General features: G+C 43.7%; 1 protein-coding gene across 1 annotated transcript in view; it reads left to right on the forward strand.

Moving 5' to 3' along the window:
- cfap299 (cilia and flagella associated protein 299) overlaps positions 1-12,458 on the forward strand; it is a 77,649-nt gene extending 65,191 nt beyond the window's left edge. The window contains exons 4-6 of the mRNA XM_061259615.1: positions 1,595-1,737; positions 10,197-10,326; positions 12,135-12,458. Coding sequence (XP_061115599.1) covers positions 1,595-1,737; positions 10,197-10,326; positions 12,135-12,230 — 369 coding nt within the window. The 3' untranslated portion in view covers positions 12,231-12,458. The remainder of the gene's footprint in view (positions 1-1,594; positions 1,738-10,196; positions 10,327-12,134) is intronic.
- Positions 12,459-16,045: the final 3,587 nt, after the last annotated feature.

Consider the following 16,045-nt stretch of genomic DNA (forward strand, 5'->3'; position numbering starts at 1 on the left):
ACTCGTGTACCATACATGTGTTATAGTGATAGAGACAAGAACGCTCTAATGTTTTTAACAGTCTTCATTGTTTGTTGTCAACAGTAGTGATTTTCCCAGTTCTAATTCTACACAAACACGCAGTCAGGCTCGTTAGAGGTCAGGGATGAAAATCGGATTCTAAAGACAAAGTGGTTTTTCTTTCCTTTCCCTTTTCTTTTATCTCTAGTTGAGATGAAGAATCACAAAATCCCGCTTCATTATGCTCCATTAAACCTGCACTGACGTGACCCCGCGTTTTAAGGTCACAAGCTTCATCAGGCAGATGAAATTACACGACATATTTGTGCCGCGTGAATTTACATGCTGGATCACAAAGGAAGGTCCCGGAATATTGAGTGTCACAAAGAGCTGTCTCTGCCCGAGACACGGGGCTTTCGGTCTGCGTCTCGTATCGAATCTCAAACCCGGTGACAACCGCGCGGCTCCTTTCATCCGTGCCCGGGGAGCGCCCGTGGGGTGACATCACCTGCTTCCAGGCTGCTGAGAGGTGGCAGGCCCGTGTGCTTTTCGGCGGAGGAGAGCTTTGCTTTCATTCCCTTCCAGGCCTTAATAAGGATTAAAGTGCGAGTGGGTCGGGCCCGTCCGCTGTGCGTCGGGGGCTGTGGAGGCTGGTCCCGCGGGGGTAACGGCCATCCGCCCGCTCCTCTGCGTCCTCCCGCTGATTTATTCCAGCACAGAAGCCACGGATATGGTAGCGGCCCCGGCCCACGGCCAGCTGTGAACGCGATAGCATCTGTTTAAGAGATACCCAGACGCTCTCTCCCTTTGAGCCGCGCAGCGCGCCTTCTCGCCTCTTATTCCCCACGACTGAGAGAAATGCGCAGATTATCCACGTTCTGCCGGCGATACGGATGCGATATCGTTAGCGATATCGTTAGCGATATCGTTAGCGATATCGTTAGCGTACGCCCTCGCGACGACTGCCTTCGCTCAGCTGTGAGGTGCATGAGGGTAAACAAACGAGCCAAAACAAATCTCCTCTCGCGCAGGTTTTGTTTTTCAGTCCTCTTCATTGCCATTCAGACAAAACAACCTGGGAAGAGATGACTGTGTTTTGTTTTGCGTTGGTCTGTTTTTCAAAGGCAAGCCTTTGTGATCTTATCAACATAAAAAGATCACTTCAAGTTCCTCTGTCACCTGGGGCTTTTCAACTGCACCTCTTTCATTTTCTTTGTTTTGATTTGAACAAAGCACATTAGATTATTTTTTTTCCCAACAATGGGGGCCCCCAGATGATTAACTGACTGCAATTCAAGTGACTCTTCAGTATGTAAGAAACCGTTGATATCCGTATTTTAATAACCATTAATCATCATTAATTTATTTCTCTTATTGGTTTGAAATATTAGCAAAGACGTTGAGCTGAATCAGAACGTTTTCTTCAGACCGTATAGGATTTGAACTCTATAGTGTCATGTTACAATGTGGGAGTATTTTATGTGGCCTATACTTTCCATTTCCAGAATATTAATGATTGACATCAATCTTTTGTCAAGTTCTCAAGGCAGCCTGTTCATGATTATTTACCCAGCGTTTTCTGCTTCTTTTGCAGTCTATCTTTTTCATACGGGACAGAAATGCTCGTGGACAGGAAATATCTGGGTATATAGACTACTCCCACAGACTGCAGACCGAGGATTTTGAACCATATTTCAGTGGAAAGAAAAAGTTTTTGCCAAAGTCAACCGATTTAAGGTAGGTCAAATTTTTGTTGTGATAATGTCTGCTCTCATTGCTAGGATTTTCCTGTTGAGAAAATATTCTTGAAATAGATATTTTTTATATGCGTTTATTTTCCTTTTTAAAAGATTTTACGCAACTTGCGTCAACTACCTCAATTCCCCAATCAGCTTTAGACTGCCCTGTGGTGAAGACGCTCTTTGTGGTAGCATAGTGTCCGTCACTGTGGCATTAACATAAGAACACTAAATCTCTCCCAAACACAGATGTGAAATGGATATGCACGCCACACTATCAAAATGCATGACATTTATGCTGCTTCAATCACAACCAAGTCAAACCCGATTAGCTTCTCAACTTTTTTCAAAAGCTTTAACTTTCCGCAAGATGCAGTTCCTGAAGTCTGTAGTGCGACATTTCTAATTACCACATCAAGTTATGCATTTGCAATCGATCAAGAAATGGATAGGTATTCAGCTTCATCATTAAAGGTATAATTCTTTACTTCAATGCTTTTAAGGACAACTCATCTCTCTATTAAACCAATAGTGTAGGTGGCATTTTCCTCAAAAGCAGACGTGCTATTTCTATAAAATACTGTCAGATTTCATTGAGCTGACCATAGCCATTCACGCAAGGCTGCACAACATTACCCAATGCGTTCAGAAGCCACACTAGAAATCCCATGAAGACAGACGCACATGGATAGGAAAATGACTGGAAAGGTCCGGAACATCTGGCTTCTTCGTCTCTAATATAACTGCAGCGGTGTCTGATAAGGAGATTAACTCTCCTGCTTGTGCTGGTGGGCTGTGAGTGATGAGAGATCGTCTTTACTCGCTGTCAGCCTTGTTCGAGCAGTTGAGCAGCTGGCTGTGATAAGTGGCTTTGAGTAATATTAAAAGAATTGACCTCGGAGAAGAAGGCTGTTTGGATCCCTTGTGCTCAATTGTCACCTTTTGTCAGCTTTTTTTCAGGTTCTGGGAACAAAGAGCAACACTGTGTCTCCACTTTGCCGTTTCCCTTTACAAACTCTCAGATGGTCCAGTATATGGACAGCAAAATACCTGATCGCTTTCTTTGCCTTTTAAATGTAATTAACTGTCAGTGACTATGAAGTAGATCCTCTGAAGTAGATTTGACAGGTTTGTGAAGCTATTTAAAGCTATGGTTCCAGTATCTATTCATTTAAAACCGCTTTCAGGTCTGTGCTGCACTTTGAACAGATCTCAGATGGTTTCAGTCAAGTTATAGAAAGACTTCTAATGATTTTTTCCCCCCCCATCAGTCAACACAAATTGGTTGAGTGAACCTTAACCTATTAACCTATTAATCATCAAGCATAGTCTTCACACACTTGCAGCTTTGAAGGGTCAGCTAATCAGCAAGTTACTGTAGCTAGTCACATAGATTGCAAATTACTAGATACAAAATCTATCTCGGGTAAAGTCACAGCTACCAGCGTGTCCTCTATACCGACATTAGGGAGGAGACAGTACCTCAGGAGGTAAGAGTGGCCGTCTGGCAGTCGGAGAGTTGCCAGTTCAATCCCCCACCCTGGGTGTGTCGAAGTGTCCCTGAGGAAGACACCTAACCGCTGATTGGTGCCTTGCATGGCAGCCATTGGTGTGTGTGAATGTGTGACTGGATGAATGGGTGAATATGTGAATGGGTGAATGGGTGAATGAGATGCAACCTGAGGTGCAGTCTGAGGCACTTTGTGTCATTTGGAGTTCTGTATTGCCGCCAGTAAGTGAAGTTTGAGTGTTCCTCATCCCAGCCACAGTACAGTAGAGGCGAGTGGATTCCCAAACGATCTTTCCGTAGGGGAGTGGTGTGAGTCACAGAGCAGGCATGCTGGGATACGGCCTCCTCCCACGGAGTGCGTTTGTGGCAGGCTGTTTGGGCGATCGGTATATCTCTCTCTCTCTCTCTCTCTCTCTCTCTCTCTCTATAATTTACCTCAGTTCACTGTATTAACCAAGCCCATCAATCACAAAAGGCTAGATACAAATAAAGCTGCTTATTCAGAATATCTGTAGCATGCAGACAAATTATCCCACCAGGTTGCCCCACGCAGCCACTTCCTGTCAGTCCAGATGTGAGTTCCTGTCAGTTCAGCGTCTCTGATGTCTATTTAATGTTCCATCGCAGAGTGACCATCTGTTTATATGATCATGTGAGACAGTATCCTTTTCAGCATCAGGTCCTCGTCTGGCTGGAAAAACGGTGTCATACGGATGCTGTGTTCTGTCTTCAGTGGATTTTTAGCATAGCTGCTACCTCGCATCACTCTGTAGTATAAATTAAACGAGTACCCGGAGTTTCTCAGGATATTGGCCTTGCGTTCAGTTGGATGGTTTTTACAACATTCAATGCTTTTTAGGTGGGCTGTGTTTGATTCAACAAACTGAAAAGCACGACATTAAATGTTTTTAACACTCGTAGCTGGCAGTGATGCCAGTCAGTATCCAGTAACTGAGTCGTTAGTTCTCAGCCCTACTGTAGCACAGCAGCACATGAAAATCTGCAGCTCACACTGGCCCCCAAGCCCACCCCTGTGTCAGTGTGAGATTTTATGGCAGGCCTGCTGCACTGCAGATGGAAGAACTCACCCATTTTACCCCCAACTTTAACTATAGACCCCCCCCCCCCCAAACTTTAACTTTAGACCCCCCCCCCCCCAGAGCTCAGCAGTTCCGTTACTGTATCTGGAAACTGACCGGGCCAGGGGTTTGCGCTGTTGGAGGAGCCTCGCGTCCATCGCGTGTGTGAGCCTGTGTGTTTGCAACTGTACGAAACATTTAACTTGAAGGATTTCTCCTGAAGAATAACAAAGTTTTTTCCGCCTCCTGGCCAAAACCATATTGCTTCCACGCTCAGGTCTCGCAAGCGCACCTGTGTGTCTGGCTTCGTTTGCTGCTGTGCAAATATTTGCGTTGCTGTCCTACTTTATTAACTTTTAATATGAAGAGAAATGATTCCAGCTCCTGATGTGAATTACCAACCCCCCCAGAAGCATTGTTGGCATGGAGTGGCTGTGTGACATCCTATCTCAGTCACACGGAGGAGTCGCTGGCTATAATACGTACTCTTGGAAAGTGAGTTTCCACGTTTCCGTGCGGATATCCACACGTGGCGGACACACATTCTAAAAGCAGCATCCTTCTGCTTTTTAAGTGATGAATGGCACACCATAAAACTGTAAGATTACAAAAGCCTTTTGTTTTACACTTTCATAAATAAAGGTACAGTAGAGATAAATGTTATTTCTTTAAGAAATGCATTTCCCAAATATACCCTGAAGTGTACAATAGTCTTCTATTTGGGTACTAAATACCTTTTCAAGCATTTGCTGGCTAGGGGTACTGTTTTATGTCCCTACAGGGTACCACTCCAGTGACAAGTGTCTGTACTTTATTTTCTGAGAGTGTATTCAAGAGGACATCAGAATGCATAATCTGGCATGCTGGGCCTCTTGGGAATAAAAAGTCCTTGCTTTGCATTGTCTGGCCCTTCTCCTCTGTCATTAACAAGGCCTTACTGCCTGCAGAAATGCTGCTCGCTGGATGTTTTTTAGTTTTTCGCACCATTCTCTGCAAACTCTAGAGACAGTCGTGCGTGAAAATCCCCAGAGATCAGCAGTTTCTGAGATACTCAATCCACGGTCAAAGTCACTTAGATCACGTTTCTTCCCCATTCTGACATTTGGTCTGAAAAACAGCTGAACCTCTTGACCACGTCTGCATTCTTTTGTGCATTTAGTTGTTGCCATGTGATTGGCTGATTTAAATATTTACATTACCTAGCTGGTATACAGATCTACCTAATAAAGTGATCACTGTGTGTAGCGTGAGCTAGTCAAACCATGTTGAGTATGGGGCTAGTCTAACTGGTCAACCAGCTACCAGCTGTTTCAAAACTGAGCTTGAGCAGTTTTTTTTCAGCAGGGGAGACATAATATTATCATTATTATCTGTGTTTATAGCGGAGATCCCTCTGAAACGTTGAGCACTGTAAACCTCTTTTAGCACCGAGGCACTATTAATCACATAAGGTTCAGCCGTGTGGAAGAGTGCATTACACCCAATTTAATGTCGTACACGACCTTATGTAACGCCGCGAGCAGCGTATAGCAGGGAGTCTAGGACCTGAAAACAAGTCAGAACTCCCGTCCAGGCTAAGCACGCGAAACGGGCCTCAACTGTGAATATCTCACTTTCTGTTTGCTCACTTCAGGTGCTGGCTTGGAGAAGGCATTATTTCTGTTGGCAAGTAGCTTTTAAACTGGAAATTCACTGTGCTTTGTGACTCCGTCAGTGTTCTGTCGGTTAACCACAATATTGGTTAAAGTCAGACAGAAATCACAAACTATCCCCAGGCCACTGTAAACGGCTTCACCGTCAGGCCCAAAATGCATCCTGAGCACGAAAAGGAAGGAAACTAGGGAGACTTCTGAAGGCTGAGGAAGGGCAGAATATAGTCCACTCTGGATGGAGACATGGGGCTGTAACTGTGGCACTAGTGTGGCACTGACTGCTTCTCCTTTTTCCGTGCTGCTACTACAAAAAGAAACTTGATCGCTTATCAAGAACGCTTTTATCAGGTAATTTCCACAAAGTCTAGATTGCAACGCTTTAGCAATCCGTCTCTCAGGGTGTGGTGGCAACCAGCTGTTTCCAAATCATTACAAAATAAGGATTGCAAATGTCCCCAATCTAATGAAACTAAATTATCTATTTCTTACAGGAAATATGAATGCATAAGTATGACTACTGGTCTGATCATCTTGCCTTACTCTGCCCGTGTACATTTGGATCAGAAGCATAGCAGAATCTAACCTGATTACTATAACTGCAATGATTTTTGGGAAAAGAATTGCATATCAACAGGTCTGGGATATTTTCTGTCCATCTTTTCATGTTTTCTGTAGAAATGCCTCGCGTCAGACTTATTTTTCTCCACCAAAATTAAGCGGTTCACCATGGCATAAAAGCGGTCAACCAAAAAATGTTAATTGCCATCTGGCGTTTCGATATAAATAGGCACTGAAAATACCGACAATCCTGATTCTGAAGGAGGGGAAATGTATCCTTGTACATAGGACTTCTCCAATGCCTGCTTACAGCAGGTTTTTTAAGGAATATTGTGCATAGTCTATAAGGCAGGCTATGGTGGGCATTTGTCTTAAACATGGTGACAGCAAATGAAAGACTGTTAACTCCAACCACTGTTTCTAGTGTCCTTACTACACTGATAAAACCGTTTTGATATGAGAACATTTGCCTTTCCACAGACAGAAACATTGACATTTATCAGTGAGCTAAAATTATTTATTTTTTTCCCCTCAAGAAAAGAGCTGTTTATCTTAAGTTCTGTTCCAGATCAGATACACCGGGTTTAAGTTATACAGCACGTACACAGTGGTGCTGACTATTCCAGTGAACTACAGCCATTGGTGGAGGAAAATGGCTCCCATGAGTGGATCAGACCATTCAGGCTATAGTGGGGGGTGTGAGGATTTGGCCCTTACTCCTCTCAGAAGAGGCCATGGTGATAAACATCGCTTCTTTCAACATTTGGAACCGTGGTGTGAATCCTCCCGAGTTTCTGAAAGATTTATTTGAATCCCTCCATTTCGCCATGATTTGCAGGGGTTAGGTGTGGAAAAAGAAATCCTTCCAGCTAGGAGGGGTGAACTGTAAGGTTAGCAGTAGTTCAGACCCAAGGAGCTATGGTTTTCAACATGCACAAAACATTCTAAACGCATTACTTTTTGCTGTTGAACAGAGATTTACAGTTACAGGGCCTGAGACTTGTAGTTTTCTAGCCTAAATACCACACATAAATATCCTATTTACTGGGTGTTGCTGTAAATGAGCATGTGTGCCCAGTCAACCTACCCTGTACACATAATATAAAAATCTTATATTTGTGATTTAAGGAATGGGAATTATGTGAAACTCTTAAGACTGCTACCGAACTAAATGCACGGCAAAAAGAAACCAGCCAATAAAGTTAACATCAGCCAAATGAGGACAGTATTTCAACATTTTGGAGTTGATGTTAGCGCTCTGTGATTTGTTGTTTTATGGTCACGGTCATGACCATTTTACATCTGTTGTTTATGGTGTGCTGGAGTCGTGAGGCAACAGGGCCGTATAACATGCGCTGTCCTGGCCTTGTTCCAGCGCGTTATCATTATCCTGCATGCTAGGCATAATCTGCTGTCACTTTCCCCTCCTCTCCCCCTCTCCTCTCCTCCTCTCCCCCTCTCCTCTCCTCCTCTCCGCTCTCCCCGGGTTTATAAGGAGCCGTGTCCCCACGGTCCAGCTTTTGTTCTTGGACCGTGTCGGTTGCTGGGGAAGGGCCAAGGTCCCGCAGAGCAACCTACCGCTTCTCGAAGTGTGACATTTGGAGTTGCATTACTAAAAAGCATCTGGCTCGCAGAATAACAGCCAGGGAGGAGAACCACTAAAAAGAGCCAGTGATCTGCTCTGGGACCGGACCGTTCAGATTGCATGATGCATATTTTTTATTATTATTGCCCGTTGAGTGGGCTGTTTTCTGTCCAAACTGAGTTACAGTAGCGGCTATGCGGAATGCTAAAGGTATAACATTAAGATGCTCAGTTTGATTCCTCTTGTTTTTGTACACTGTAAATTGTATACTGTATACTTAAGAACATACATCAGTCTAAATGATGTATGTATTTATCAGTAGTAATCATTACTCTATATAGTCCCATAAGAGCGTACCCATAGGTGTCCATTAAAATTTAAAGGTGGAAAAAGTGCAAGTGTAAGTGGGCACCAAGGGTTCATCTGTTCAGAATTAGGTGTATTAAATGGAGCATTTAACGTTAAACACTGAAATGATTTTGGATTGGAGGGTCTAATGCCGTGGCGGCACGGATGGTGCGGTGGGTAGCACTGCCGCCTCACAGCAAGGAGGTCCTGGGTTCGAATCCCCGTCGGCCGGGGCCTCTCTGTGCGGAGTTTGCATGTTCTCCCCGTGTCTGCGTGGGTTTCCTCCGGGTACTCCGGTTTCCTCCCACAGTCCAAAGACATGCACGTTAGGTTGATTGGAGAGTCTAAATTGCCCATAGGTATGAGTGTGTGAGTGAATGGTGTGTGTGCCCTGCGATAGACTGGCGACCTGTCCAGGGTGTATTCCTGCCTTTCGCCCAATGTATGCTGGGATAGGCTCCAGCCCCCCTGCGACCCTGATCAGGATAAGCGGGTTCAGATAATGGATGGATGGATGGATGGGTCTAATGCCCCATCCCCCCCCCCCCCCCCCCCCCTCTCTTTTTTGTGTCTGGAGTAGAAGCCAGTCTGACACACTATCTTTCTGTACGTGCTCTCTATGTATGTACGATGACATTCTGAGTGGAGACGCTCCTTCTGTCTTCCAGGTCTTCAAAACATCTGCCTATGGGTCTTCAGTCTAATCTGCTGCTGTGATACAGAATCAAACATGTTCTTATGACAAGTATTGTTTTACGCTGTCAGTGCTGCAATCAATCATATTGGCTTGACATTTAGCATAATGTGCCCTTGATCTGAGACTCATTTGTGACTGCGTTTAAAACATATTGCTGTAGTCAAGTCGCATTGTTTTTCTTTTTTTTCTTTTGCGTGCTCGTGCCATTACACTGTCGCTACTTATGATAGTAAGGGGGGTATGTGGGAAAGGAGAAGCATCATACATTTAACTGGCATTTACTTTGGAACCCAAACCCAATTCTAATATTCTGAATTATTACCTTTTGAGAAGTCAAACCAACTTAAATCTAATTGGGGACACAGTTGATATTTTCCAAGATTTCAAAGATACTTCTGATAATGTGGCTTGTTATTTTTACGATTTGTTTTACTAGAGGCTGTTAAAATTTTTATAAAATACCATTGGACATTGAAAGAACATTTTTGAAAGTATCTACATACTAATGGTAAACCAGTTTAAAACAATGGAGCAACATATTAGGCTAATCCAGAAACCACACAAAAAGCTAAATTGCATTCCTCTTGAATCGCATCAGAGGTTAACTCTCACATCACTGAAAGTGAACTATTGTCTTGGTAAATGTGCTCTGTAGAACATTAAGGGACAGGATGTGGTCTGTAGAACATTAAGGGACCAGATGTGGTCTGTAGAACATTAAGGGACAGGATGTGGTCTGTAGAACATAAAGGGACAGGATGTGGTCTGTAGAACATTAAGGGACAGGATGTGGTCTGTAGAACATTAAGGGACAGGATGTGGTCTGTAGAACATTAAGGGACAGGATGTGGTCTGTAGAACATTAAGGGACCAGATGTGGTCTGTAGAACATTAAGGGACAGGATGTGGTCTGTAGAACATTAATGGACAGGATGTGGTCTGTAGAACATAAAGGGACAGGATGTGGTCTGTAGCACATAAAGGGACAGGATGTGGTCTGTAGCTCACTGGTGTTGCTCTCTCCACAGCTTCTTAAACTGGGAGACAGAACACCTGTGTTCTAGGGACAGCCCAAACTACCACGTGATCGACGACAATCCAAGCGGCATGGTCTTCAAGAACAAAATGGACAGGAAGATTGTGGACGTGAATCCAAAGGTACTGGAACACTCTAGCTTTCTTAGTTCTGCGCTCAAGGCAAAGGCAAACAAGCGCTTGTGCTTTCTGTGGAGGGAGGCGACCTGGGAACACCCATTATAAACACACAAAGCGTTAACCTGAGTGAACCCAAGTATTCAACATACAGGTTAGCCTGCTTGTGTTCCATTCGTCTTAAACCTGGACCAGTTAATGGTGCATTCAATGTGGAGTTATTAGTCACAGATTAATATGAATACAGATGGAGTAGTGAATAGTATCAGTAACAAGAATGCTTGTTCTGTAATGGAATGCCTATTTTTTCGTAATCAGTTAACATCCATTGTAGAACTGTGGAAGAAGACCGATAGATCACTGCATTCGTATAGTTCTTTTCAACACACTCAAAGCGCACCAAGCCTGGAGTTGCTTGTTGTTCATGGCTTAAAACTGAAACAACCTGCGACCAAAACGCCATTTGCTGTCATCACACAACACTGAAAAATCTACACATGGGACGTTCTGAATTAACGACTGAAGTGGGCCGTAACGGGTGGTGTGTAAACCTCCAGACTGGGCCAGGGGCCGGCCCGTTTTCAGCCCAGCCGAGTCTCACCCCGCGTGGGGGCCGGGCCGGGGGGGACAGGTGCTTCCTCCGTGTTTACGCTCCAGACTGTCAGAGATCCGGAGAATGCACTGTGAAATCCGTCCAGCGCAGACAGGCCAGCTCGCTCACTGTTTACGCTACGAGCCTCGCAGACACCAGAACTATTTTGAAAGTCTGGCGGAGTCTGGCGCTGTGTTGTTGAGGCGGGATGGCATTCAGAGCGCTGTGAGGCGGGGAGGCAGAGCAGACCTGACTCTCAGACCACCCCTGTGCCCCAACGGGAGCAGCACTGCCCACCCTGAGATCATCGATGTGGGCACATTCTGTTCCTGGAAGCGGCCGCAATCAAACATGCCTTTTCTTCTTTGAAATTGAATGCAGTATTATTGTTTGTTTTTACCACTTTCATGCTATGCATTGTTAAAATTCAAATTTCCAGTTTTCTTAGATCCTGTTTCATTTGGCTCAAAGGACCTGCTTTTCCTTTGTAGCATGATTTTCAGTTGTTGTTTTTTTTAACCCCAGTTTGAGCTGTGCACCCTTTTAACTTTTGTCATTTTTGGTTTTGCTATTTGAAAGCACACACACAGTCGAGCAGCAGACATAATTATATGGGACGGTATTTGAGTCTACACTAGAATTGTGCTGTGAATGCAAGCCAGACTACACTGATCATACATGCATCAGTATTTGTCCCTCTTTGCATGAGTCTTCCTTAGATGACCTTGTTCTTAAACCTCACAACATTATATGAGGTATGGATACTACCCTCTAATTTAAAACATAGAGGTAAAAAGGATTCAGGTGTGCTGGCTAAAGGGCACAGTGGCCCAGCTGAGAATCTTAGGAGCCCAAGTCATTATGCTACTCTGCCCAGATTTCAATATAAAGGGCACTAACAGCTTTGTTGATGTGCAACCTCCTGTTAAACAGCTTTTATGAATGCAGAATGAAGTATTTATTGCTACAATTAGAATAGGTCCCATAGGTCCCAGGTGTATTATCGGCCATTAACGAAAAACACATTAGACGGGAATAGTGTTGCATTCTCACACTGTTCAAGTAGGAACTTGTGACATGATGTTTATTATGTCAAGTGAAGCCCAGTTATACAAATTAAAGTCATGTAATGGAGGAAAGCCTTAATCTGTGACTACTTGCTGTGTGGACATAATTGAAGTGGATAATGAACTTGATGTGCTTTATGTTTTTCCACCCCAAGGGCCCAACTGGTGATAGTTCTTCCTGCACTCCCATCAAGACGGACCTCTACATGCAGGTGGTCATCTTCGACCACATTAACCGCAGGAGAAACTAAGCCAAGGTGTACTCTGCAGAGGGTCAATCAGAGAGCGAGTGGATCCGGGCCGGATCTGAACCGATTCTGACCCGAAGTCAACCTGAACCAGTGCAGATCTGAGCCGATTCTGACCCGAAGTCAATCTGAACCAGTGCAGATCTGAGCCGATTGTGACCCGAAGTCAATCTGAACCAGTGCAGATCTGAGCCGATTCTGACCCGAAGTCAGACAAAATCAGTGCAGATCTGAGCCAGTTCTGACCCAAAGTCAACTTGAACCAGTGCAGATCTAAACCGATTCTGACCCAAAGTCAACCTGAATCAGTGCAGATCTAAACCGATTCTGACCCAAAGTCAACCTGAATCAGTGCAGATCTAAACCGATTCTGACCCGAAGTCAACCTGAACCAGTGCAGATCTAAACCGATTCTGACCCGAAGTCAACCTGAATCAGTGCAGATCTAAACCGATTCTGACCCAAAGTCAACCTGAACCAGTGCAGATCTAAACCGATTCTGACCCGAAGTCAACCTGAACCAGTGCAGATCTAAACCGATTCTGACCTGAAGTCAACCTGAACCAGTGCAGATCTAAACCGATTCTGACCCGAAGTCAACCTGAATCAGTTCACAATGCTGGCAGACTTCATTTCTGTGGATATATTGAGCAGTACATTTAGATGCATGGAAAGCATGTGTGTAATGTATAATTGAATTTTCATATTTAAATACAATAAAACCACTTTTCTTGTTTTAAAATCTGTTGTGAGCAATATTATTGTAGGAAATGAATTACTGTTCATTTAATGAATGCAATAAATCAGGAACATTTGATTTTGAAGTCCCACAAATTTGGTTTAGTACATGATGATAAAGATTCCATGTTCCTTGGAGGCTGTCCAGCTGTACTTCTGAAAAGCAATATTTCTCTCGGAGGGATTCGCTAACTCGCCGGAGATGTGCGTGACTATCGGGGGCCTTGTTACGATGCTCAGTTTACAGTTTAAAGGCCTTTGATGTGACTGGGTGCGTTAGCCAAATGCTAACGCCTGACTCCAGCTAAGCACCGCGCAAACTGTTAATCGTTTGTATTCCCAGTTGAAAACTGGCAAAGAGTTTGTTTAGGGTCGGAAAAGCAACAGATGAGTAACCGAGGAATCAGCAACCTGCTCGGAGAGCTGAAACTGAGCAGTATTTTCGCGGTGAAATATTTCCTGTTTGTGTAAACAGAAATAAGGGCGTGGGGGGCTAGGAAAAATGGCGGGGCCCTTTCATCTGCTCCCCCAGGCTCGCAGTAGCTCCAGTCGGGCAGCGTGAGTGCCAGTTTTACTAAGAGAGGGAAATGGTCTCAAAGCCCTCCTCCAGTGCACAGATGCCAGGCAGGCTCACTTCAAAGTGCTCCCCCATTTACATATCGCTTCCCCGCACCCGGATCTCCAAAGATTAAAGTTTTCAAATAACTGACCTCAAAAAAACATTTTCTGTGGTGTATTTCAGTCAAGAGCTGACATCCATTTCATAGCTTTAATAAAACTAGTAGGTTAACAGCCCTGTGGCATGACAAGGGAATATGTATGGGCATGATGTACAGCTCAACAAAATTTACAAAGATTAAAGTTTATAAGTAATTGACCTCAAAACATTTTTTGTGGTGTATTTCAGTCAAGAGCTAGCATCTGTTTCCTAGCTCGACCCTATGTGCCTTTGCATTGCTTTGATTATGGGCACTCAATCACCAATATGCCAAGATTTGAAATAAACAATGTTTCAGTTTAGGGAGAGAAATGTATAACATACTGAATTTGTTTTGACCGAGTCAGTAAAGCAAGATGGTCAGAGACACGAGGCTGTTGGTGTGACTTGCTGAAGTTGCCGTTTCCTCTGAAATGGGATTGAGAGTTGCCAGTTCGCAGTTGCAAGCAAAATAGAAAATTATACGGTGGCAAGAGGTTCTTGAACTTGCTCATTTCCTTCGACCCTCTTACCTATATTTACCCAAGGCAGCACGTCACAATCAATCATCCGACGCCCCCTCCTATCTACTGCGTTTTCAGTTAATTGCCAGGAAGACCTCAAACGCTGGGTGGCGAATGAGCTTTTCACTCGCATTTAAAATTGTTTAGCCTTCGTGTGGGTTGACAGGGGTGATGGAATTGCCCGCCTTGCGCTTGGAGGGCCGTTACGAATCAAATGGCAGATGTGCGCGAGAATAAGGACACAAAAAACGGCAAACGTACGCGCTTTCAACTAAAGCTAAAGCGTTTATATTTCGGTCAGATCTATAGTAACCGATTCAATCAAAGTTCAATTAAGCCGGAGACTTCGCCCTTCAATAATACACTTTTCAAAACCACGCATCCCATTATAGGGGTAAAAAGAATGTCAAAAGAAACACTTAGCAGACAGTAATGCAACCAAACCATTAACTTGAGCTTTATCAGCAAGAATTAGAATCAGCACAAAGACACCTGCTGTATTTGCGTTTAAGAATGAGAGTTGAATTTAGGTCACTGCATGGTATATAGCTACTTGATTGAGGGCCATTCTTTCAAGATTCTAATCAAATAAATAGCTACAGGAATGCACGATAGGATAAACTAGTATGAGAGATGTGAAGCGATGGGGAAGATAGGTACTCATTGAAGATTACATCCAAAGCTTACCCTAAATGAAAACCATTTCAAGTTTCAGACTGCCAGAATACATTTTTGTTGTTTATTACTTTAATAAAGCTAGCGGGTTAACAGCATGTGGCATAACAAAGGAAAAAGCCATGAAGTGTACCTCAACAGGTAGCCTACCTCATTATATGAGCCGGTATTTAAGAATACCCTCACAACTTCCCAGCATGGTTGCTTTGTTTCTGTGACTAATTGGATGACATTAATCGTCTTATTTGTCATGTAATTCATATTGAGGCCAGTGCCTTCGAAATGCACCTTAACAATATGCATACTTTTCCTTTGTTCTCTGTAAATTGGCTACAAAATGTAATACAGTTAAGATAAACGCCCCTGTGAAAAAACACGGCAATATTATGATGTTACTCTCTCCCACGCATATAGGCGACCCCAAATTGTAATCTGAGCATTAGTTCCCCTATCGGGAGTTTTCAGCGAACTTATCCCTGGTTATGGGTATGCACTTTGTTGTACGTCGCTCTGGATAAGAGCGTCTGCCAAATGCCAATAATGTAATGTAATGTAATGAGTGCTCTCACAATGCCCTGTACGGAGCAATATTTTTTATTTATTTTATTATTCAACTTAAAACACTGTATTAATGAATACACCCTGCGCAGTGCTCCTGTGTACTTAAATATTATAGGAGGGCGGATTCAATGCACAATTGCTTGGTCGAACCTGTACACACGTATGTGTGTGTGTGTGTGTGTGTGTGTGTGTGTGTGTGTGGGTGGGTGTGCGTGTGTCACATGCCATCTATTAAGCAAATGATTTACTCACAGAAATAGATAGGCCTATAACAAATAATGCAATTGCTCTATAGTTATCTTGTGGTGGCACATCTTTGACACTTCACATGCGAGTATTATTGACATCAAATGTACAAGGGGAAAATGATAATTTCCTCCCGAGCGCCCTTGAAAAACCAACAATGACAGGGGGGTATTTAAACTCTTTATTAGAGATCTTATTTTGTACATTAGAGACGCGATGCCGCATCCGGATCAGTCTGCGATGCACAGGATGTGCGTGCTTAACTCTATTGAACTCAACAAAATAGGAGAGAGAGCCTTTAATTCCGACAATAAGCCATTTCATTCATCGTCACGTCCCAAACTCACAGCTTTGCTGGGACACTTCCACGGATCTTT

The sequence above is a fragment of the Conger conger genome, chromosome 11, assembly GCF_963514075.1.
Source record: "Conger conger chromosome 11, fConCon1.1, whole genome shotgun sequence".
Classification (NCBI taxonomy): Eukaryota; Metazoa; Chordata; class Actinopteri; order Anguilliformes; family Congridae; genus Conger; species Conger conger.